We start from the raw sequence: 24,764 nt of genomic DNA, 5'->3' as shown, positions 1-24,764 counted from the left end.
GTTCTTCTGGGCAAGTTTGCAGGAAGATAGTTCAGCACTTTACAAACTGATGGGTGACCTCGAAGATCCCCACAGACTCCTGAGCCTTCTCGTCATAGTCTGTCCAGTCCTATGAAATAAGAAGGCAGCATTAGCTTCTCAAGGCAGAATGGGACAGTGTGGACAGTGCAGAACCAGAGTTCCAACGCGCAGTGTAGCCTCTGACTCAGCTGGTAATGAATGCAGGAGGCTCTTCACAGGACAGACAACTCAGGCCTGAACTCCATCTCTCAGTCTTGTAATGAGGCAATTCATGTCACTTCCCCAAGCCTAAGTTCTGCCATTTATTTATTTATTTATTTAGAGACATGGTTTCTTTGTGTAGCCCTGGTTGTCCTGAAACTCACTCTAAAGACCAGGCTGCCCTTGCATTCAGATATCCACCTGCCTCTGCCTCTGCCTCCTGAGTGCTGTGATTAAAGGTGTGGGCCAACATCACCCAGCTTTTGGGTTCTGTCCTTTATTTAAACAGGGAGAAAAGTGACTTGAGAGTGAACCCTGAAAGGATGAAATCAAACACTTAGCACAGAAACCAGCACAAGGCAAGGCACAGACTGCCACCTACTGCAGTTACAAGGAGCTTCACAGGTGGGACAAAAAATTCATCTATCTGCAGGGCTGAAACAGGTCAATACCACAGGTGACCATTAAAACGCTTCAACTAGTGTCCCCAGGGGACATGCGGTTAGCTTCTCATAAGCGTCTGTTACAAGATTTTCATCAACTGCTAAATACTGTTTTATGTGTTTAAGCATAGCGTATTTCCTACGTGGTTCAGAGCCGCCAGTACTGTAACTCAGGCCTGAATGAAGCTTATCTACTGTGTACTTTCCATGTCAGGCATCCAGCCTTCCTGCGTGTATACACGTGTCCACTGTTCAGCACTACACTTATGGCCATTTAAATAGCAGAGTCACTAACAAAAAGCACAAAAATTCAGAGCTAGCTCTCCACTGAGAAGCCCTGTTCAACAAAAAGATAATTCCCACCCAGTACCATATCGCACCTTGCAGGATCCCCAAGTCTCACCTTTTCTTGCAGATTAATGTCACTGAAGACTGTCCCTGACTCCACACCTTCGGCAGCAAACCCGGCCTGCAGGGGACAGGAAGAGAGTGAGGCTGGGGGAAGAGCACCGGTGAAGATTGGTCCAGGGCTGGTCTTTCTAGAAAAGCCTTCAAGATGAAAGGCAACTTCAATGTAAACAGCTGCTCCTGACTCGGCACTGTAGTGGTGTGTCAAAATTACAGCCCTGGCCTAGAAGACTGCCTTGGCTTCCTTTCTGTTGCTGTGATAAGCATCGTGACCCAAAGGCAGCTTGGAAAAGGAAGGGTTTACTTTGCTTACAGCCCATCACCAGGGAAGCTGAGGCAGGACCGTAGAGACAGAAACCAGCAGAGACCATCTAGGAGGAATGCTTACTGGCCTGCTTGCCTACTTTCCTCTCTCTTCTCTTTTTTTGCCTTCCTTCCCTTTCATTCTTTCTTGTTTGGACAGGTCTCACTACATAGCTCTGGCTGACTTGGAACTTACTATGAAAACCAGGCTGGGCAGGACAGCGATGGTGCACACCTTTAATCCCAGCACTCAGGAGGTATAGACAGGCAGATCTCTGTGAGTTTGAGGCCAGCCTAGTCTACAGATAGAGTCCCAGGTTAGGCTCTAAAGCTACACAGAGAAACCTTGTCCTGAAAAATCAATCAAAAACAAACAAACAAAACAAAACAAACAAACAAACAAACAAAAACCAAAAAACAGGCTGGTTTTGAGCTCACAGAGCTCCTCCTGCATCTACACCCCCCTCCCCAAGTGCTGGGATTAAAGGCATGGCCATGTCCAGCCTCAGCTGTCTTCCTTATGTATCCCAGGCTCACCTCAGCCAGCAATCAGGACAATCAGACAGTCAGGGCTACACAGAGAAACCCTGTCTCAAAAATCAAATCAAAACAAACAAACAAACAAGCACAAATGAAGGACAAGGACTAACTGTAAGCGTCAGACAGATCAGAGTTCAATTTACAGTCAGGCAGATCTGGTAAGCTGCACTGTTGGAAGTTTGAATGTATGGCCCCCATAATCTCATAGGGAGTGGCACTATTAGGAGGGGTGACTTTGTTGGAGGAAGCGTGTCACTGTGCGGTCGGGATTATGTAGGATGTTCAGCTCCTCCAGCATATCTGCCTGTATTGCTGTCATGCTCCCCGCCATCATGACAATGGACTCTGAAACTGTCAGACAGCCCCAATTAAATGTTTTCCTTTATAAGAGTTGCCATGGTGTCTCTTCACAGCAATAGAACACTGACTAAGAAATGCACAATCTCTGAAATTCCTGTGTATGAAATTAGGATGAATCACTCCACAGGGTTACAGTAAGATGAAATGAAGTAACATGTAAAGGTGACGGGCACAGAGCACAGCATACAGTAGGCATTTAATAAGTGACAATTACTATTCATAGAATTCCTGGTTTGTGTTGTAGCTCAGTGCTAGAACACTGATGGAGAATTCCTAATTTATAGTCTCTGTAAGAAGCAAAGCTCTTTTACTACATTCCCTTCTCCGAGAGGAGAGTCCTCTTAAAAACACATACCTGGGGCTGGAAGTCAATTGGTTCAAGGCCCCGACACTCAAACTCTACAATTGTCTTGAACTTCTCATTGTCTTCAGCCTAGAAAGGAAGAATATTGAGGAGGCAGGCCCAATGGGACCCAGGAGACCCCATGCCCTCTGTCCTTTCTGGATGTGGGCCCTTATTGCACCCATGAGCCTAGAATGGGATCCAGGACAACTTAGCCCCTTTGAAAAGAAGCCTATCTTGGGCACTGCTCCCAGTGGGAACTTCTGTAGACAGTTTCCTTGGGTCAGCCTTCCTGAATGTCAACAGAGCTGAGGAAAACCTATATGTTTATTGTGAGTATCTGAATGATGAAGAAAGAGTCCATCATAGGCCCTAACATCACGTTCAGTGAAGGGTAAATGATCAACACTTGATCAAGAAGACACACCCATCTACTACGCCATGAGTACAAGGGCTGGGCCATTAGAGAGGGTACCTCTTGGGAAGTGGATAACCAGGAAATCCATGCCTACTTCACCCATGGGCTCAGTGACTACCCAGGACCATGTCCAAATTTTCAGCCCACCGTACTTTCAGGAAAACACTGCAGTATCATCCAGGATAAATGATGGACTGAGCAAATGAACAAGTACAATAAAGAATAAATAAGCAAAAGGGTGTGGTGTCAAGTGTCTGTAATCTCAGCATTCAGGAGGCTGAAACAGGAGTATGATGAGTTTAAGCCACGTCTGAGCTTGTGTTCAGTGTCCAGTGGCTGGCCACTTTGATGGAGCTGCTCTTGAATCCACTCCTCCTAGCCACCAGTTCAGATTCAATCCAAGGAAACTTACATTGTAAGACTTGATGGTGCTGCTCAAAATTTCTGAAATACAAAAAGGGAAAGTTGACTTGAATCTATACCCATGCTCCACTCAGGGAAAGAATGAGCTGCCTAGGTTTTAGCACTTCAGGCCTAAGTCCACCCCAGAAACACAAGTCTGCTTCTGGTCAGCCTGGAAGAACCTGCTAGCCATTGCCTGACCTACCAATGGAGTTCTCCCGTGCACACAGTTTGCATTTCTGGACCATGGAGGCATGACCACGGCCTCCTTTCAGTGCCACACTGTCCTGACAAGAAACAAAATAATCTCTAGTTACAGAATGGCTGTATACAAGGGTCCCAGTGCTCTTATCTCTATTACTCAACAGAAGAAACCAAGACCACAGAAGTGACTCACTTGCTGACAAGTGACAAGAGGGTTGGGGATAGCTCAGTGGTAGGGAACGGTTAGGGATGTGCACAGCCCTGGATTCAGTCCCTCAGCACACCTGGGGTAGGGCAGTATCCTAAGGAGTCTTCTTATGGTTGAGAAAAAAGATCCCTCTTGTTTGGAATTCTGCCACATATCCCAAAGATTCCTGTTGTTTCCAGTACTGACCACATTGGTGCTTGTTCTCTCAAGCCACACACACACACACACACACACACACACACACACACACACAGAGAGACACCGTTCAAAGGAAAGAGAGATGAAGGCCAGTTTCCCCAAGTGTAGCCCAAGAGTACATATGATAGAGACTATTACCATCAGCCGGATGTATTGCCACTTCTCTGAAATCTCACCACAGTTGCCACATTTCATCTTGGGGTAGAAAAAGAGGATCAGTTGAGCAGCTGGCTTAGTTGGAAAGATACCATGGAAGGGCAAGTATAGTGTAAAACAGGTTCATAACCTACCACATCCTTCTATTTATTTTATATAGGATCTCTATATATAGCCCAAACTGGTTTTGAACCTGAGGTCTCCCTGCCTCTGCTTCTGGAGTAAAGGGATCCCAAATGAGTGACACTATACACAATACAGCCTATCTTAAGTGATTCTTACACCTCATCCTACAACCAGTCCCAATGAGGACAGGAACGGACTTATCCTCAGCCAAGAACAAGTTATTTATATCCCCACCCTACTCTAAGCCACAGGCTCCCAAGCAACTCCCAAGCTTGGCTAGGAGCTTTGTAGGTAGGGTCCTAAGTGCTGGGGTTAAGCATTCATCATTTTGCTACTCTTTTCTGTCTCCATTATTCTGTGTTCCTTAAAGTCAAAGAAGTTCATTTTTCAAATGTTCGAAAACATTTGGAAATAGGAGCTGTGGATGCAACGGTAGAGCACTTGTCTAGTACTGAGGGAATTAAATGGAGGTAAAAGTGATCGGTTATGACTTCCTTAAAGACAAGGCTTTGGATAGGGATGTGAGTGGCTAGACTAGGGGAATAAAACAGAATCTGGGATTTGAAGAGCCTCACACTGCTTGGACCTCTACAGATCACGAAGACAGGGCACCAGGTTTTACCAGGTTTACTATTCAACTTTCACAATAAGTGAATCCAGCAAATAACAAGGTGAGTTTATTCATCTTATTAAATGATCACAAATTCCCCTCAAATAATATTTTGTTCAGTGTCTGTTTACAAACCAAGAGCTGGGGAGATTACACTGGAGAGAGTGCGCTAACGTGAGGCCCTAGATTCGGATATATCCCCGGGACTGCACAGGTGGGGAAAAAAAAAAAAGACAAAGATCCACCGTTGGAGGAGGATGCCTATCTGTAATTCCAGCACACAGAAGGCAAAGGAAAGATCAAGAGTTCAAAGTTATCCTCTGCTACATAAAGATCTCAAGGCCAGCCTAGATTACATTAGACTAATAATCAATAAAAATAAAATCTAAAATTTCAGCCTGAAAAAAATCCACTTATATGCCTCGGATTCAGTAGAATAGAACAGAACTACTGAGATCTCGGCTTGGCCCTGAGCCTAAAACGCCCACTGCCTCCTGATGCTCCTCCTTTTCCCAGGAAGGATTCCCTTCCGCCGCACCTTCAGGTACCACCGGAAGTCCTCGCCCATTGGCCGAAGGTTGGTGACGTTCTCCAGCGTGGCTTTGAGCTGTAGCGCGATTTTCTGAGAAGAGGGCGGGCCAGGCTGAAGGCATGGCTGCGCTTGCGCATCAGCCTGCCCCGCCCCACCTCGGCTCAAGACCGCCCTCCCCGGCCTCCCTCAACGCAAGCTCGATCCTTCTACTCCCTTCTTGTATGAGCGTCGGACTCTCAGGTCCCAGCCACCTCCATCCCACCTCCGATTCGGCTACCGGACGCTCCCGTGGCGAATCGCCTCCCCTTACCCCCATAGCTGCCTGATCCACGTTTGCCGCTGCGACCGCTGCTTTCCGGCCCGTGGTAAAAGGCTGGCACCGCCCGCGCAGCCTCAGTGCTGGTGGGCGGGAATCGGGGCGTTGGTGAGAGGTGTCGACTTAAAGCCGGTCTCGCCTTAACCGGTCAGGTAGGGCTTTTCTTGGTGGGTGAGACGGAACCCATGAGATAGCTAATGCCAGAGTTCCTGATTCTCAGCTCGTGCCATCACTAAGCAGGCAGGGGATTCTGGCCCGAAACTTCTGCTAGACAGCCCTAGGCACTGGGTTTCCTTTCTGCCTCCTTACTACCCGGTGGTCCCGAGTCCGCTCAGGTTACGTTGCAGCCTTGCAGATTTCGGCGTAGCGGCCCTCCAAACTGCTCACTCGAGCTTCATGCCGGACCTCATGCTGCATAGCCCAGAGTGTTCACGTCCTTGTGGCCCCTATGTCTGCAAACAGCTGGCTCTTCCCTACGGTCTTTACAATATTCGAAAACATGTCATCCACGTGACACTTTGATAACCCCGTGTTTGTTTCAATTTTTATGTGTGTTTGAGTGTTTTGTCTGCTTGTGTATGCACCACACATGCAGCTCCCGCCGTGGCCAGAAGAGGGCACCGGATCCCCAAGAAACAGACGGTTGTGAGCCACCAAGTGGATGCCAGGAACTGGATTGGGGTACTCTGCAATGGCAACAAGTGCTCTTAACGGCTGAGCCATCTCCCCACTGTGTCATTAAAATAAATAAATAAAACACCTTTTTCTAACATGATTAGACTGGCCTCTAAGTATCTCAATAATCAGGCATCCTGACTTGTCAGATATAAATGATATCCCTAACTTGAAACAGGCAGATGCGATAGAAGTATGAAGAGTTTGAGAAAGCTCAGGTCTCTAAGAATGTGTATTCAGAATCATGAACACTATCAAGTCCCATTTCTTCTACTGCACTCTAACCAGCTATTTTCGTAAAACCATGAGATTTATGTAACAGCAAGAGAAAGCTCCTAACCAATCTACCTGCCGAACAGTTTTCCTCCATATTGAAATACATACGGGGTTCTGTAAAAAATAAAACCCCAACCACATGCAATTTCATGCCTAAGAAGCTAACATTACCCAGCTGTGAAATGTAGGTTGGTGGTGGAGTGCTTGCTTAGTATGCTCAAAACCCAGTCTTAAACAAACACACACACACACACACACACACACACACACACTGTACGTAAAATCTACAGCCAATGTTCAGATTTCTTTAATGTCAACTTTAGTTTTTTATCATGACCCAACTGGGGTCAAACATTCATTACTTTGTCTTGGTGGATATCGTGCTTTCCAGCAATTGATTTGTCTTGTAAATATTCAGGTTCCGTTTCCCTTGGAACATAAGAAACCAAATTGAACTGGGTGTGATGGCATCTGCCTGTAATCCCAGCACTTGGGAGACTGATCCCAAATTCTAAGCCATCTTGGATAGTAAAGGGAGGGGAGACTTTTTCTTAAAACCCAGGTAACTTGTCCTGGATTTTCCTTTGAGTATTGCTAATAAGATCCCCAATTCTCAATGTATTAAAAATTATTTAGTATATGGCTGGGTGATGGGGGAGCACGTCTTTAATCCCAGCACTCAGGAGGTAGAGGCAGGTGAATCTCTGTGAATATGGGGCCAGCCTGGTCTAGAGTGAGTGCCAGGACAGGCTGCAAAGCTACACAGAGAAACCCTGTCTCAAAAAACAAACAAGAGAGAGAGAACTTACTTAGTATATGTGTGTGCACTAGCACACATCCGTGCCACAGCACAGGAGTAGAAATTCAGTCATTTCTTGCCTTCCACCTTGTGGAGACAGGGTCCCTGTTCCTGGGTGGCTGGCTGGCCCATGGGATGTGGATGGTGGTTATCATATCAGGCCATCTCCCTGGCACTCATGAATATTTGTATTTTACATCATGAGACATAATTCACACATTCAGGTGTTTAGAAAAATAACCAAAAAAGTAGCTGTTATCAATTTATTAAAGACCATCATTTATTGTTTATAAAAATTGCCCCAATATACAGAGAAAAATTCCTAATTATGGTAACTAAAAATTCCCACCCCCCTCATGTCCACAATATCCAATCTAGATTGGTTTAATCTTGAAGTGTAATCCAATAAGACTAAAGACTAAACACTTCAGGTCCTGGACAAGATAATAAAACACTCGTAAACCTTCTGGATCCCTAAAATACAAAAGAAAATAAAAATGTTTAAGAAGCAGAGAAAAAAAAAAAGGCAAATAAGTTAATAACCCTGATTATTACAAAAATGTTCCTTATGAAGGTATTTACATTCATAAAACCTTGAGAAAGCACATGTCCATCAAGAAAGAAAAGGTTATTATGAAGCCATTTAAACATGGTGTTTTTAACTGTGAAAAACATAAAACCAAGGGGGAAAATCATGATTTCTAAAACAGATTGTTCTGTGCTTTTGAAAAAGCTGGAAATCAGGTCAGTGGTGAAGCACTTGCCTAACATGCAAGGCCCTAATCACGTTCAATTCCCAGGACCGAAAACAAACCAAAAGCCCCCCTCCTGCCTCCAGCACAATTCTTTATAGCAAATAGATTCACATCCCATTAACACTACTGACATGAAATTTAAAATTTACATTCAAGATTTCAAACTTCACTAAGACTAAGATAAAGGTGACCAACATTTGTTTGGCCTTACTTCATTTTCTCTTCTGGTTGTTACTATGCATTCCTCGGTGGCACTGGGAAGCAGTAACTGAATGAACCACCACAAGTAAAAGCAGCAACCTTAGAAAACACAACTGGCCTGAATCCATGAGGCTCTGCATTTGTACACGTGCTTTTTCTTGCTGTTACTTTCTAAATGATTGGTTTTTATAAAGATGATTTAAAGTATATGGAAGTATACAGGCTCTGTGAAAAGATGACACTACTTTATATAAGGGAATTGAGCATTCAAAGATTGTGGTACCAAAATTCTTGGAGCCAACCATCCATGATACCAAAACATAACTGTAACCTGGAGGCCTCTATGAATGAGGAGGACCATGCTGACTTCTGCCTTGTGTCTGCACCACACCTTTCTATGCTGGCTCCATCTAGGTGACAATTTCTTTTTAATCTCCAACAACAAATACAACTGGATATAAATGTCATATATACTTACTTAGACTGGTTGACATCAATAAGGGAACCAATTTTTGATGTTGTAAAAGAAATGTGTTCATCACCAATGACAATTTCAAGCTCCTATAAATACATACATACATACATACATAAGAAAGACATCATTGGGTCATTAATCAAGCACACAGGACAAGGGCTCATCCAAACTCTGGTCCTCATGCTTGCATTACAAGTATTTTATCCACCAAACTACCTCTTATTGGTGTGTGTGTGATATATGAATGTAGACATTAATCTCAGGGCACATTTCTAGAGGTCAGGACAGTTTATGAGAGTTCTCTCCTTACACCTTTATGGAGATTGAACTCAAGCTGCCAGGTGTGGCAGCAAGAGCCTTTACCCACTGGTCCAGCTTGCTGCCCCCATCCCCATCTTTTTAAAAGAAATACAAGTTATACCTGTCTCCCACTCTTCTTTGGCATCTCCTAAAACTGGCACATATTCCTTCCACTTACTTTTTTAGACTTAGTAGCATACTTTCAAAATAAATGGCCACACCTGATAGTGTGTGTGTGTGTATGTATGTATATATATATATATGTATATATATTATACTTATATAATATATATACTTACTTATATACTTATATTATTTACTTATATAGTTATACTATATCTATATTTTTTCATTCAATATAGTTTCTAAGATTTATCCATGTTGGACTACTCAACAATTTAAATATGTTGAACATGCCATTTCCTTACTGAAGTTGATTTAAGTTCCCAACTTTTGTTACATCATTTATAATGTGGCAAGAATGATCTAGGTCTTGGGGCTGAGCTCAAACATTTGTTCTAGTCCTGGAGTTAGGTTCCCAACCCCACCAAAACTATTTTCTGCTCTGCCAGATCCTTATCCAAATGGCTTCCTGACGTGGCCACACTGGTGTTTTATTCCTGCCATCAGTGTAGGAACTCTTTCTGTTCTTTTGAAGACCTGGGAGAGGCTTCAAATATGTGAGGTCCTAATTTTTATAGGTTACAAAGCACCTGTAAATCTTTTCCATGTTTCCTGGCTACATTTGAGTCTATAAACTGTCTATTTATACCTTTGGCAGCATTTACAGCCCCACCAGGTTATCTTTTTATTGTTTTATAGTTCTTCATATACTCTTAGGGAAACTCGTCAGATATATTTTCCAAGTATCTTCATCCAGTCTGTGGCTCATTTAAACTTTATTTAGATGTCTTTTGTAAAACAAAATTTAAGTTTAATTAAAGAATTAAATTTACAAATCTCCTTAAAGGAAAAGAAAGGGGTTTTTGTGTTTTGAGATGGGTCTCACTATGTACCTCTGGCTGGCCTAGACTCCACAGAGACCCACCAGCCTGTTTCCCACATGCTGAGATTAGAGGCATGTGCCAATAAGCTCAACACAATTTACATTTTAAAAGAACCCCCTAACTTTAGAATAGAAATACGGGGCAGGACAAACACAGAAACCAGAAGTATAGAGTATAGTAGTGGCAGTGGAGGTAGAATTATCTTTTATTTTTTTAGTTAACAAAATGGTAATATACGGCTGGAAAGCTGGCTTAGTGGTTAAGAGCACTAGTTCCAGAGGATCTGGGTTCCATTCCCAGCACCTACATGGAATTAATGATTCTCCCTCCCTGCTACAATGTCCCATAGAGCAAGTGGTCCACATCTCCTTTGTAAGAAGTCAAGTATAGTCAATAAAGCATTCACCTGCCGGCCTACTCGGTCAGGAGGGGGCCACAGAGCATCATCTTCTTTGGTGATTTCACTGTCGTCAATAATCCTCTTTAATTCTTCCATCACACTTTTATGAACATACGCCTAAAATCAAGTTTAAAATAGATGAGCCACACCTCAACAACATTCTAACCCAGACAGTAATGGAGATAAAAACAACTGTTCCCGAAGATCTGTTTCTCAAACCTCCATGAGGGTCAGAATCAAAAGTATCCTGCCTGTTCACATGAATCTTTTTCTCTGTGATCTGAATGTGTCCCTCCACATTAGCTCAGACTTAACCCGCAGCATGAGTCTAGTGATCTTTAGTACATGAGCAGGCCACAAGGACAGAAGGATTCAAGGGATTTACCTGGCTCCTTTTCCACTCGTTTGTCATATGAAGAAAAGGTTTTTTTGTTTGGTTTTATTTTTGAGGATACAGTAATAAGACACCATCTTAGAATAGACTGGGTCTTTTCTACACACTAAACCTGGCAGGGTCTTGGAATTCACTAAGAGGTAAGTCTTCTCTTTATACATTACCCAGTCTCAGGTAGTTTTAATATAGCAGTACTGAGATACATTTTCCTCTGGACATGATTTCAATGTGTTCTTCCCAACCAACTCCTTTTATGTAACTAAAGGTTTGGTCCTCAGGGTGTTACTATGGAAGTGGTATAGATCCTGAAGAGGTAGGAATTACTGCAAGGTCCTCAGATCACTGCAGCATATCATCAGAGGAACTACCGGAACCCAGCATCTGTTTCTGCCTCATTCCCCTGGTTTGAGAGGTCACTGCATGGTCACACATATTGCAGTGATGTTTGGATTTTGAATTTCCAGAACAATGAGCTAAATAATCTCTCTTTGTTTTTGAAACAGGGTCTCATAGCTCAGACTGGCTTTAAACTTGATCTGAACTTGAATTTCTAACCCTCCTGCCTTCACCCCTGAAGTCCTGGGATTGTAGACATGTATCATCATTCCTAGCAATAATCCTCCAATAGCCTGTCAGATACATTGTAATAGTGATGAAAGACAACTAATATACGATACTTTTTTTAAAGACAGGGTTTTGTGTATCCTTGAACTCTATGTAGCCAGGGATGATCTTAAACTTCTGATCTTGCCTCCACCTCCCCAGGGCTGAATTATAGACATGGACTACTATAACCAGTTTTTGAAGTATTAAGGACCAAACCCAGGGACTCATGAAGGCAAGTACTCTAGCAACTGAGCTCCATCCTAGATATTCTTAATTAGAGAGTATGTTTTTGAGGAGAGACATATCTTAAAATACTCTGTACACTAGCTCATGCAAAAAACCAAAAAAGGGAGGATGCTGACTGACTTGGCATAAAATTAACTGCCAAATAGTATGATGATATACTTGACTGTTACATTTTCTTTTTGGTTTTTCTAGACAGGGTTTCTCTAGCTTTAGAGCTTGTCCTGGAACTCACTCTGTATATCAGGATGGCCTCAAACTCACAAAGATCCACCTGCCTCTGACACCCCCCCCCCCCGCAGTGCTGGGATTAAAGGCGTCACTACCACTGCCCAGCCTGACTTATATTTTCAAGTGTGACCAAGTGGTTAAAAGGAAACAGCAGCTGGGCAGTGGTGGTGCATGCCTTTAATCCCAACACTAGGGAGGCAGAGGCAGGAAGATCTCTGTGAGTTCGAGGCCAGCATGGTCTACAAAGCTACACACAGAAACCCTGCCTCGAAAAAGCAAAAATCAAAAAGAAAAAGGAAAAATGAAACAGCTTTAATGCATGGCAGAAATCACAGCAGAATGGAATACATGAACTTTACTGATATGAGTATGCCTAAATTTTGGTCATTATCTCTTACAAAGCAAGAGTAACTTTGGACAGGCCTCAGATTTAATATCTGGGCCTTCATTTCCCTATATATATTTACAGAACACTGTCACATGAGCTTTTATAACCAGGGTTAAAGAACATACATATATGCCAGGTGTATGCGCATGCCTTATTTCCATGGGAGGCAGAGGCAGGTAAATATCTGAGTTCCAGGTCAGCTTGATTTATAGAGGGAGTTCTAGGACAGCCAGGGCTACACAAAGAAACCCTGTCTTGAAAAACAAACAAAAGCTTCTTCTACTTCGGGAAAACACCAAATGGCGGATGACGCCGGTGCAGCGGGAGGGCCCGGAGGACCCGGGGGCCCAGGATTAGGAGGCCGCGGCGGCTTCCTCGGAGGCTTCGGCAGCGGCCTCAGGGGCCGCGGTCGTGGTCGAGGTCGTGGGGCTCGTGGAGGTAAAGCCGAAGACAAGGAGTGGGTCCCTGTCACCAAGCTGGGCCGCCTGGTTAAGGACATGAAGATCAAGTCCCTGGAGGAGATCTACCTTTTCTCTTTGCCCATTAAGGAATCCGAGATTATTGACTTTTTCTTGGGGGCATCTCTTAAGGATGAGGTTCTAAAGATCATGCCAGTACAGAAACAGACAAGGGCTGGCCAGCGGACCAGGTTCAAGGCTTTTGTCGCTATTGGGGACTACAACGGTCATGTTGGTCTTGGTGTTAAATGCTCCAAGGAGGTAGCCACAGCTATCCGAGGGGCCATCATCTTGGCCAAGCTTTCCATTGTCCCTGTGAGGAGAGGCTACTGGGGGAACAAGATTGGCAAGCCCCACACTGTTCCATGCAAAGTGACAGGCAGCTGTGGCTCTGTGTTGGTGCGTCTCATCCCTGCCCCCAGAGGCACTGGCATTGTCTCTGCTCCTGTGCCCAATAAGCTACTGATGATGGCCGGTATTGATGACTGCTACACATCAGCCAGGGGCTGCACTGCCACCCTGGGCAACTTTGCCAAGGCCACCTTTGATGCCATCTCTAAGACCTACAGCTACCTGACCCCTGACCTCTGGAAAGAGACTGTGTTCACCAAGTCTCCTTATCAGGAATTCACTGACCATCTTGTGAAAGCCCCTATCAGAGTCTCTGTTCAGAGGACCCAGGCTCCAGCTGTTGCCACCACATAAGGGGTTTTATACAAGAAAAATAAAGTGAATTAAGTCTGTTTAAAAAAAAAAAAGAAAGAAAAAAAAGAAAAACAAACAAAAAACAAAGAAAAAAGTAACCACTTGTTCTCTCACTCTTCATTTTTCATTACTATTACTAGAGAGAGCAGAAACAACGTCAACCATTGGTAGTGAAGGAAAAGATCCTACCTCTTTTCTGATCATGACATCATTTTTGTAATTGCTGTTGTTGGCATATCGAAGTTTTCCTGTGGGGTAAAAAAATAAATGCAATGTACAACAAAATGCCAATGAAACTTCAGTAGTCTACTAAGAATATCTACTTTGCCTAAATTATGTTCAATTCCCCCCCCCCACACACACACACATGGCTTCTCTGGGTAGCCTTGGCTGTCCTGGAACTCGCTCTGTAGGCCAGGCTGGCCTCAAATTCACAGAGACCCACCTGCCTCTGCCTCCTGAGTGCTGGGATTAAAGGTGTGCACCACCACCCGGCATTATATCCAATGTTCAGACCAATTCACAGCTATGATATTAGTCTTTTCAGTGCTCCACTTTAAACTATTAAACAGCTGAAGAGACACCTGACACTGAACTAGAGTTCAGGCAAAAGCTACTATGATGTAGCAAACGAATACAGGACTAGCTCTGGAACGTAGCTTTTTGGCAGATCAATGATAATTGCTAACTTGCCCTCACAGAAAATATGCTCATGTTTAACTGGGTTCTGAAGTGTTTTGAAAACTGTAGGAAGCTGCATACACAAACACACACACATATACACCCATGTGGTCTTGTGACGATGATCTATTTGTGCATACTTTTAAACTGAGCACATTTGCTTCATAAGGTCTGTGCATGAGTACAACCACTGGGCCAGTTTGGGCACATAGTGTCATGTGGTAGAAAAAAACAGGGAACTTTGGGGAAACGAAACATCTAATTTAGGCTGAAGGTCTGAGCAGGTTTCCTAAGTAAAGTGACTTAGGTTGGTAGAGTATAGAAAGAATGTAAAGTGTAGGTGTGGACTAAGGGTTCAAGAATAGACAAGATGGTGTTGTGGACCGAATTCACATCAGACACTGAAAACTAAAAAGTGCTTGGGATATTGCAGCCAGAAACAAAGCAGTGTGGGGCTGTGGCAGAAAAGGCAGACAGGCACGGGTATGCGGTTTGAATTTTGTCAGGAAGGTAGAGGGAGCTATTGACAGTATCAGAGAACTACAGTAATCTAATTACATAGGCCTGTTGTTACATGTTCTTGTCCATCTCATAGAGAATGAACTGAAAAGGAAAAGATTTGAGTAGAATTGTCCTTGCCTCCTCACCACACTGCAACCTTCCCCAAATATTACCAGATACATTCAAATAGTCTCCAACAGTATCCTAAATCTTTCCCACGTCTATAGTCCTAGTTGTCCTAGTCCTGACCACCACTCCTGTCTATTCTATACTTTTTGAAGAACACCACACCTTTTCTCTTAAAAGCTTCAAGCTGTTTCCTGCTGCACCTACTTGTGATCAAAAAAGCAAGGCTCCTACCTAACATCATCTCCTACTGGTGTTCCTAGAATTCTCTACTGCCCTTCAGCCATCACAACGGCCATCTGAAACATGCCTGGTTGTTTCTGCTGTCCCATGACCTTTTCACTTGCTACTCTGGCTTTTCTTCCTGAGCTTCACGACCTGATTCCTTCTCAATTACGGCTCAATCCAAATGCCCCCTGTTCGGAGTGCTCTCTAAAAGCGACCCTATTTTCTGATCACTCCTCACTTCAGATCGCTATTTATGATTTCTCCAAGTACTGAAACACATGTTCCACGAGAGGGGAAATTTGTCTTCGTTGCTCTTTCCCCAAGTGGAACACAGCCCTGTGTAAGATGGACATCCAATCAATCTTTGTTGAAATGTAAACAATCTGACTTTTCAAAAAGCTACTAAGGAGAAGCTCCAGCGTATGGACAGAATGAACCAGTGAAATCGAAGAATACGCCTTTCAGAACCCAGCAGCTCCGGTCTCAGTCCCTTCCTTCACTTGGTCACATTTCGCAGCCCGGCCTCTCCGCCCTCCCCCAGGTCCGGTTTCCCATCCTTGCAGGCGGGAGACCGCTCTTACCGTCAGGTCGGAATTCAAACTCCAGGAACTCATGACCGAACTTGCCTTTGTGACCCACGTAGTAACGTAGGTAAAAGTCACTCTCCATGGCTCACAGGGGACAATCAAAACCGAACTTTAGGAACAGATCACACTATCACGACCTGCGCCCTATACTGACGTAGTGGTGGCGCGCGGAAATGACGCCACAAACGCGCCGTTAACAGTTTTTCACACTTGGGAGGCGGGAACGAGATCACCACGCCCCCCTCGTCCTGAGGCGAGATCAACTCAACCACTGCTCTTCCTTTCCGGAAGTCAGGGTTCCGGGCTTCCACAACTACGTCAGGACACCTTTACCTATAGCTTTAGGGCCAACACTGCACGCTGGAGTCCAGCCAGGCTCAACTGCAATTTAAAGACACGAGTGAGTGAGTCGAAAGAGGCCATTCACTCTCTGAACCCAGGTGGTCTCCACAGTAAAATGGAGCAAGATGGTTCACCCATCTTTGAGCCCGCTGACCCCTTCCCCTACCCAGTGTCTGAATCAGGAGTTGCCTTGGAGAGGGAGTGCAGTGCTGTGGCCTGTCACTGAAAGCTTAACGCAGAGGCGTCACGAGTTGAGGCTAGAGGCTGCATAGTAAGACCCTGTCTCGAAAAAGTTCGCTTTAGTTACCTCTTTGTTTTGTTTTGTTTTTCGAGACAGGGTTTCTCTGTTTAGCAGCGCTGGCTGTCCACCGCCCTGCTTACTCAGCTGTCTCTGAAGAAACCTTTTCCACGAGCGATGGGAGCACACACCTTTAATCCTTCAGGCAGGCGGATGTCTGTGAGTTCGAGGCCAGCATGGTCTACAGAGTGAGTTCCAGGGCAGACCCCCACAGCTACAGAGAAACCATGTCTCGAAACTGCCTTCACTGCAGTTGCCTGTAACTTGCCTACACTGCCAACGTTCCTTTGTGCCATTTATTTTACTTACAGGCAAGGTACTGCTGACCTAGGACTTGTGACCCTCCCACCTCATCCTCCAGTGTCCCCAGTTATGCACTAGTTGCCTTTCATCTCCCCTGTCTTCCAGGATCACTGCTCTCTAGGATAGGTGCTGTGGGTGGATGCTGAATGCCCACTCCTAGTTACCTTACCCACAGTGATTCCCAGCCCTTGCTGCACACTGATGGAATCCTACATTGACATCACCAAAAATGCCCAGGCCAGGACTTGGCATGGTGGTACATGGCCTTTAATCCCAGCACTTCAGAGGCAGAGTGGGGCAGATTTCTGTGAGTTTAAACCCAGCCTGGTCTACATAGTTGCAGGCCAGTCAGGAATACAAAGTGAGACCCTCTTAAAAAACATAAAAACCACACACAGAGTCTAGGTGAGACGAACATGGGGACCACTACCCAAGAGGTCATCTTTAAGTCTTGCTGGCTGTGGGAATGTTAAGGTCGACTAGGTAAAAAGCAGTGAAAGTATTGACTATATATAGATTGACACACATCTTTATCAAATGGATCTCACTATGTAGATCTGGCTGGGCTTGAGCATAGGTGTCTGCCACCCTTGCCTCTGGAGTACTGATATTAAAGGCATTTGCCATTACCATGCCCTACTGCATTTTAGAAAGTCTGCTTTGGCTGTCATGTATGCTAGTTGTTAAGGTAACCCATGAGGGTAGTAATATGACAGTGACCCATGTGCAGACTGAAAAGCAAATGGATTTGAAATGAAATCTAATAGCATAAAGGTTGGCAAAGGAGAATTAGCTGTGCCCAAAGCTGTAAGAAAACCAGAAATATGGTGTTGCAGGCACCAAAATAAGGATATTCCAAGAAGAGTGGCCTAGTGTTAAATACTGCTCCTAGATCAAGGATGGATTGGAGGTATCTACAAGATTTCCAATAAGGGAGACCCTAGATGACCTTGGTAAAAGTCACCTCAATGGCATGAGAATAAGGGGCAGTTCAGAAACATTGAGTTGCAAGTAGGCAAAAATCATAATGGAAATGTGGAGATACCTAACCCAGACAGACAAGAGGTTGCTTCCTGGAGGAGATACAGCCTAAATTTAGTACTTAATAACAAGTAGGGAATTCTAGGCAGAGATTGCTACACATGCTATTATTCTTTAGGACTACACAGAAGGGCTGTGTGGCTTTGGGCAGTTACTTTACCCATTTCTTTATAAAATGGGAGTAGATAATACTGAAAGTATTATTTTACAGGATTATTGCTAAGATTGAGATGATTTGTGCAAAACATTTGGCATACATTAGGGAGCTAATTAGTGATAGTTCACACCTTCCCCCATTAAGGCACCACAATGAAACAAAACAGATTTTAAAAAATGAATTTAATCTTTCTAGAAACAGTGTACTGATTTCACAAATGTCCACATTTGGTTTTCAGTTCACCAAGATGATATCAATACATTGAGTGAAATGGAGCACACCTTCAGTCCCTCTGCCTCTGGAAGAAGCTAGATTGCTGAGGCACTGAGTACAGAAGCTAATGAAACTCAGAATGATATGACAAGAGCAGAAATGGTTAGTGTGACCCAACATTTTACATGCCCTACTATTACACCAAATATGGTAATTTGGAGGGTGAGGCAGCAAACAAGAAAACCCATTTGGATATTGTGAATTTGCAACCAGTACCTTACCCCTCATATTAACAACCTGTATAGAACAAAATGCCATTTTAAAAGTCTGGTTTGTACAGTCTTCTCTTGTAGTTTTTGTAAAAAAAAAAAAAAGTATCAAAACCTTTTCTTTAAATATATATATATATATTTATACAGGTAGCTTTTTTAAAATTAGTTTTCACAGCACAAAATGTTTGCAAATGCAGTTCCTGCTGATTCTTAAGACTGTGCACATAGTGCAGAGTCTGCATGAATGTCTTTAATTAACTGAAAATTTGAAGCTTTAATTTCCTCCACCTTCAAAATTCTTCATCTCCTGAAAAGTCCCAAATACCCTACAATATAGTATAAGAAGACTCTGGCACTCTATCTTCATGCATTTATGGGGAAGGAAATTATATATTTAGAAATTGCTAAATTACTGATGTTTTGTGAAGTGTCAAGTGTGGCGGGCTGGGAGTGGTCTTTGTATTCCTGTGGGGTTAGAATTGTTTTCTCCTTCACCCAGTAGCACCCGACTGTACTGTGACTGGGATACCCTTTCCAGATCCTGTATCTCTATCATCTAAAAGGTGCTTGACAACATGACATGTTTCTATTGAAAATCCCACTGCCCTCATGTTAGTTTTCACTAACCATATCAAAAATCTCTGACTTCAATAAATAAAAAGCAGTCAGCATTCCCTGTGGCCACTGGAAAGCTTGAGGTGGAACAGTGCTACACCTTCAAAGTGCTGGCAGTCAGGTTTTCATGATGCCTTGTACACAGTAAATGACCAAAGGAAGGTCTGCCTAGTTTAAACCAGAAATTATAAAGTGCTTACGCTGAACTTGTCTTTCCATTCAGTGTCACTTCTTGCCAACTCTCCTGAGTCCCTTATTCCAGGTATAACGAACTATTATGTTGTTCCTTAAAACGATGCTGCTGATTCATGCCTCAGTCTTAGTTCAGTGTCTCCTCTGCCAGAAGCTGCCTCAGCAACACTTTGGGTCTCTTCTAGGAAGACCCAATTTTTCATCTTTTCAGGTAATGTGAACCATCTTTTTTGTGTGCCCTGGCAGTATTCTAAGTGAAATCTACCTTTTCTTTTCCTTTTTTTTTTTTTTATCCACGGGCCCTCTTACTGCAGTGAGCTTCAAAAGGATGAAAAACATTTAATTGACCTTTGATGTTTGCAATGCCTAGCACATAGCACCTAGTGAATAGTTTTAGAGAAATAAGTATGTTGTGCATACATAAGATTAACTGAAGGCCTCAACAGTATTAAGAGCCATCAATTTAAATCCCATTTCATTATTTTTACTCCTTGAAATCAGAAGCCATCTCTCTCTTTCTGTTTGTGTGTGTACACATACACACGTTCTGAGGAGCAAACAAAGTTCTAGTTTGTTGTTTCAGGAAGGCCATTTCCGGTAGTGCATTCATCAACTCATCACATAGTCATGGGAGAAGAAGCAGGTTTAATACCTTGCTCAGGCAGCCCAGAGTTGTATTCTGGGGAAGGGAGAACAAAAGGACTGGGCTGGCTTCTTTTTAATAAGTGGTTTGTTGAGTTTTCTGCCCTCTTGATTTCTCACTAAGTACCCTTCTGGCTGTTATTGGCTGGGGATACATATGCACAGCAGCAAAAGGCAACTGAAAATTTGAAATACACCCCAGAATGAGGCTCAAAAAGTCTTCAAAGTTAGGAGGAAGTGGATCTCCTCCTCAGACTGCTTCTGATCTACTGTTGTCTATGCATTTGTCAGTCTGTTGAAGGGTGCTTCTATAGCCTCTGCTTTCAGACTGTGGCTGTAGCATATTCAGGGAATATGATATTTCTAAGTTGTGAATTTAATCATCTTTTGGAAATCCTAGACTCTATGTTTCAACCTTATCTTGAAGTTCAGGATCTGACTAAAAGTTCAGAAACTATGCATTAGCTACTGTTGGTTATTTCAGTGTCTTTGGAGGCAGACTTTTAGAAAGCTGCTTATTTTGTATAAATTTTGATGCTTTCACTTTCACTATTTTTTCTTCAGTTAAAAATGATCTTCCTTTCCATTCTTGAATGACTATAGTGAGTAAGCTCCATAGGAGCTGGCCACTTGTTCTTGAGACTGTTTGGAATTAATGAGAAGTCAACTTCATTTATTCAATGAATATCTGAGGACCATCAACACATGCATACCAGAAAGACGCTGTCAGACATAATGTCCACACCTAGAACATAGCCATTTTTTCTGAAGATTAGGAAAACATGAGTAACAGAGCAAGGTCCTAGGAACAAGATGGCAGAGCTCCAGACAGCCTGCCTGGAAATTCAGAGGGTGTCAAGCTGGTGAGACATTCAAGCTTTACTGATTTGGGGGTTAGCTGGAGGGTGGGAATAGGAGACATTCCAAGTGTCAAGTTCCAGACAGGCCAAAGGTAGATACATGTCTTCTGCTTCCACTTAAGCCAAATACTTCCATGTTGTACTTGTCTGGGTCATTTAGCTGGCATGAATTGGCAGAACATAAGAATCATGGAAAGACCATACTTTGGAAGAGGAAGCTTGTGGGGGACCTTCTAGGTCTGTGGGATTATGTTTCCAATAGTGGATCCCACAGGCAGGAAATGCCATTGTCCTTCCCTCCCAGGCTCAGAAAAAGTAAAGGTGGTGTTCATAATGAAGAAAGATCTATATAATAAATACCCAGAGTTTTCCTTTTATTTATAAAGCAGTAAAACAAATCCTTTACATGTCCAATATGCTATAATATCTCCTATGGTATTTACCCCCAAAAAAGAACTTTGGATGTGGTCATCTTTTTGGACTTTGTTTTATCCGTGTGAACATAAGATGGTAAGAAACATGTCTATTATCTTAAAATGTTTCTCCTACTTAAGAAAATGGTGGACAGTAAGGGGATAGAGAAACAGATGTAACCAAACCTATTCCAAAATCTTTGTCCTCATCCACTGTGACTCAGGTTCAGTGCCTGAGTCAGTTCTTACAGTAAGTTTGAGAATCCTAGAAATGTCTTCACTTAGCTCTAGAGCAGTGGCTCTCAACCTTCCTAATACTGGGACTCTTTAGTACAGTTCCTCATGTTGTGGTGACCCCCAACCATAAAATTATTTTTGTTGCTACTTCATAATAGTAATTTTGCTGCTGTTATGAATCGTGATGTAAGTATCTGTGTTTTCCAATGGTTTTAGGCGACCCCCGTGAAAGGGTCATTGAGAACTGCTGCTCTAGAGGCTCAGCCTTCAGGTGCTGCAGAGGAAAGTCAACCTGAGTCCTCACTGAGGTGAACTTTAAGAGGACTCACTGAGTTCTGCTATCTTGAGCTCCTGGGGGCTTCTGGACACTGACTTAAGATGGTGTCCTGATAGCCATGGATGAGCTGAAAAGCTTCTTGATAGCTCACCAAGGCCTCAGGGGTAGCCAGAAGTGAAAGTATCTACCTTTTCCATCACATGTCTATGCAAACTGTGGCATCTATTTTCTGAATGAAGTCTCTGAAGGTGTCTCTGAAAACCAGATACCCTTCTTGTGGACCTTTTTAAAATAATTTTGTTTTTATGTATTTGAACAATAGTTGTAAGCGTGCCTCTTCTCTACAGATTTTTTTTTCTCTCATACAGACATACACACATAAACACAGAGTCTGTGCAGTGGGCCAGTCATACCAAAAATAAATACTCTCACTTCTCTAAATTATTTATAGAGCTAACCTTACTTTTGAAATATGTTAATAAATAATCTAACTGAGGAAGGGAGTTGAAGTGTTCTTTCTTTTTATACTTATGTTGATGGATAGCCACAAAGCATAATTTTATTTACAAAAAAACCAAGTCCCTCAAACCTAAAAAAGCCCTCAAATCAAACATCCTCTGTAAATATAGTATTCAGATGATGAGTAAAGTTTGTACCATTGGCCCCCGTTTGGTTATATACATCATGTTAGTCACTCAGCAGTAGCTGTCCCATGAATTCTTCATGGGTAGTGCAACCAGTTAAAAAGTGTATAAAACATTATACATATAAAAACTTTCACATCCTTTGGATGTTTGCAGTTCATCATAACTTTGTGGTTACCTTTCCGCAACATAAATTTAAAAAAAGTTACACACACACACTCTCACACACAGACCCATATATAGAAATGGCATTCATCCAGTCACACGCCATCCAGAGAGAGTAGTGCATAGGACTGAACTCCATGAGGCACGAAGTGGGTGGTCCCATCCTCAGGGCAGTCCATCATCTTCAAGACTTAATGCCACTCGCTGGGGAAATAGATCAAGAAATCGTCGTTAGATCTCTAAGAGGCAATCTCCATTGAATATCAACAAAGTACCAGACATAGTATTACTTTATAGAGATTAGTTCACATAATTTCCAATCTGCCAGTGACAAGATTTATCATACTTATTTTAGAAAACTGAGGCCCAATTATACCACTCTGGGTCACACAGAAAATGACTGAACCTAAAGTTTGATCCTATATCTGTGCAGATCTAAAAGTGTAGCTTTTTTCCATTTTGTTCTGTCCTTCCTGAAAGAAAGGTAGCAAAGATCCAAACTTAGGTTCCTTATAGGATTTTAAGTTGGGTGAAGTTAAAGAAGGTTAAATGGGCAGTTAGCCACCTGTCTCCAGAATGCAAATCACAATTTAGGTGGGTACTGTGTCATACTGTGTCATAAAAGAGCACTGGGAAGCAATACAAATGATTACATCCAGCCCCTCTCTCCCTTGGCCCTTGTTTCCAGTTGTAGAATGTCCAGTTCTCTTCTGCCTCAAATGGCTGACCAATGGCTCCATTCCCTTAAGAGTTAAAACCCTTTTCTTACAGATGGCAAAAGCTTTTGATTTATGTCTCCTCATGATCCCAGTTCTATATTAGTCTCAGAGCCCTGGACAGGAAGGCTCCCAAACTTATTTTTGAGTAACTGAATCCCTTTCTTCTCTTTCTGCTTTCTTTTCTAGGATACTCATCTAACTTCCCATAGCTTGTTCTGACAGAACCTTGACTGCCACTTTCCCCATTTCCTGGGCATCTTTCCAGGATAGACCCTAGTTTCATTACCTTTCTCCAAGCTATATGATTTGGGGATAGCCTCAGCTCACTTTTCTAAGCCTTAGTTTCATCAACTGTTAATGAGGTTAGGATCTACTTCATGTGATTGGTGAGAAACCAAATGAAATAACAAATATATGCTACCCAGCAGAAACCAAATAAAGTAACATATACATGCAAGTATGACATCTGGAGTAGTCTAGTCAAACCTAACCAGTATAAAATAAGCATGTTTCCATTTTTGGACATGCTACATACGACAAAAAACAAACAAACAAAAAACCAAACCAAACAAACAAAAAAAAAACATTGTCTTTCAAGTTAATTTTTGGTTATTTTAATTTCTCCATGCATACTTGGTCATGCTTTAACTAACAGTGATATTGTCAAACCACCCTCTTGTTCTTGCCAAGCCTATCTCTAGGCCAAAGACAGGCCCCAGTAGTGATGGCAGAGCTACAGGAGAAAAAAACAGAAGAAGACAGGTGGTTGAAAATTCTGATTTTCAGAGCTTCAAGGACATGCACCCCATGACAGAGTGGAAAGAACATGGGCCTCTGTGCATACTGCCTGGAGTTAAATCTTGGTTCTACCACTTTCTGGCTATGGTCTCAGGGAAGTTATTACAATTCTGTTTCTCAGTTTTCTCAACTGCAAATGGAGCTAGCGGTATCACCTCCACTGGTAACTGTGAAGACTAAATGAGAAGAAGACATGTGAAACCCTGAAAGCAGTGAGTGACACATTATACCACTTAGCTTACTCCATTTCTCTGTTTCTCTGACTAGAAGGAGCTTATCACACAGGCCTTATATTGGTAACTTCACTGCATTGTTTCCTGCTTTGGAGATGATGTTACTTTAGTGTAGACTGACTTGTAATTTACAAAATGTTTTTAAACTTTATAACCTCAGGAGGCAGAGAGATTGGGATTATCACTGTCATTTCACTAATAAACATAAATAGACAAGACCACAGGGCTACGGAAAAGTGGAGAGTCATCTCCAAGCTCAAGGCTTCTTGTACTGCGCCTTCTCTGATCTCTTAAAAATCTGTTTGCTTGCACTGGCCACAATTACTAAGCTCCAAGGCCACCTGCTAACCCTCACAACACTGTTCAACTTTGTTTTATACATCTCTCCTTATAAACAGTTTGCTGCAACAGCAGTTTGCCTTCCACACATTATTCCACATGCCATTTCCTCTGTCTATGGCAAGCCCATTCTTCCTCTGCCCCAATATCAAGCTAACAGTTGTAGCCTTCCAAAAGCA

The 24,764-nt window shown here is 42.9% G+C and overlaps 4 protein-coding genes across 17 annotated transcripts in view; 1 reads left to right on the top strand and 3 right to left on the bottom strand.

Annotated features, from left to right (window-relative positions):
• Czib (CXXC motif containing zinc binding protein) lies at positions 1 to 5,885 on the bottom strand. The gene is made up of 8 exons (XM_051188406.1): positions 5,784 to 5,885; positions 5,480 to 5,563; positions 4,188 to 4,244; positions 3,645 to 3,726; positions 3,450 to 3,481; positions 2,632 to 2,709; positions 1,069 to 1,134; positions 1 to 109 (listed from the first exon to the last, which is right to left on the bottom strand). The coding sequence occupies exons 1-8, from the start codon at positions 5,787 to 5,789 to the stop codon at positions 32 to 34; spliced, it is 483 nt and encodes a 160-aa protein (XP_051044363.1). The 5' UTR covers positions 5,790 to 5,885; the 3' UTR covers positions 1 to 31.
• Positions 5,886 to 7,788: 1,903 nt separating this feature from the next.
• Magoh (mago homolog, exon junction complex subunit) lies at positions 7,789 to 15,997 on the bottom strand. The gene is made up of 5 exons (XM_051188401.1): positions 15,820 to 15,997; positions 13,892 to 13,950; positions 10,684 to 10,794; positions 8,974 to 9,056; positions 7,789 to 8,013 (listed from the first exon to the last, which is right to left on the bottom strand). Exons 1-5 carry the CDS (start codon positions 15,905 to 15,907, stop codon positions 7,914 to 7,916), a joined length of 441 nt encoding a protein of 146 aa, XP_051044358.1. The 5' UTR covers positions 15,908 to 15,997; the 3' UTR covers positions 7,789 to 7,913.
• LOC127225122 (40S ribosomal protein S2-like) lies at positions 12,817 to 13,736 on the top strand. The gene has a single exon (XM_051188400.1). It carries the CDS (start codon positions 12,839 to 12,841, stop codon positions 13,700 to 13,702), a length of 864 nt encoding a protein of 287 aa, XP_051044357.1. The 5' UTR covers positions 12,817 to 12,838; the 3' UTR covers positions 13,703 to 13,736.
• A 5,111-nt stretch (positions 15,998 to 21,108) lies between the features above and the next one.
• Lrp8 (LDL receptor related protein 8) overlaps positions 21,109 to 24,764 on the bottom strand; it is a 68,184-nt gene continuing 64,528 nt past the window's right edge. For 13 of the 14 annotated variants that reach the window (XM_051188392.1, XM_051188393.1, XM_051188385.1 and 10 more), the window contains one exon: positions 21,109 to 22,700. In XM_051188392.1, the coding sequence (XP_051044349.1) occupies positions 22,662 to 22,700 (39 nt within the window). In that variant the 3' untranslated portion in view covers positions 21,109 to 22,661. The remainder of the gene's footprint in view (positions 22,701 to 24,764) is intronic. The other variant, XM_051188398.1, reaches the window with a different exon arrangement.

This window comes from Phodopus roborovskii, unplaced genomic scaffold (genome assembly GCF_943737965.1).
Source record: "Phodopus roborovskii unplaced genomic scaffold, PHOROB, whole genome shotgun sequence".
Lineage (NCBI taxonomy): Eukaryota > Metazoa > Chordata > Mammalia > Rodentia > Cricetidae > Phodopus > Phodopus roborovskii.
This window is presented reverse-complemented; position numbering and strand designations above follow the sequence as displayed.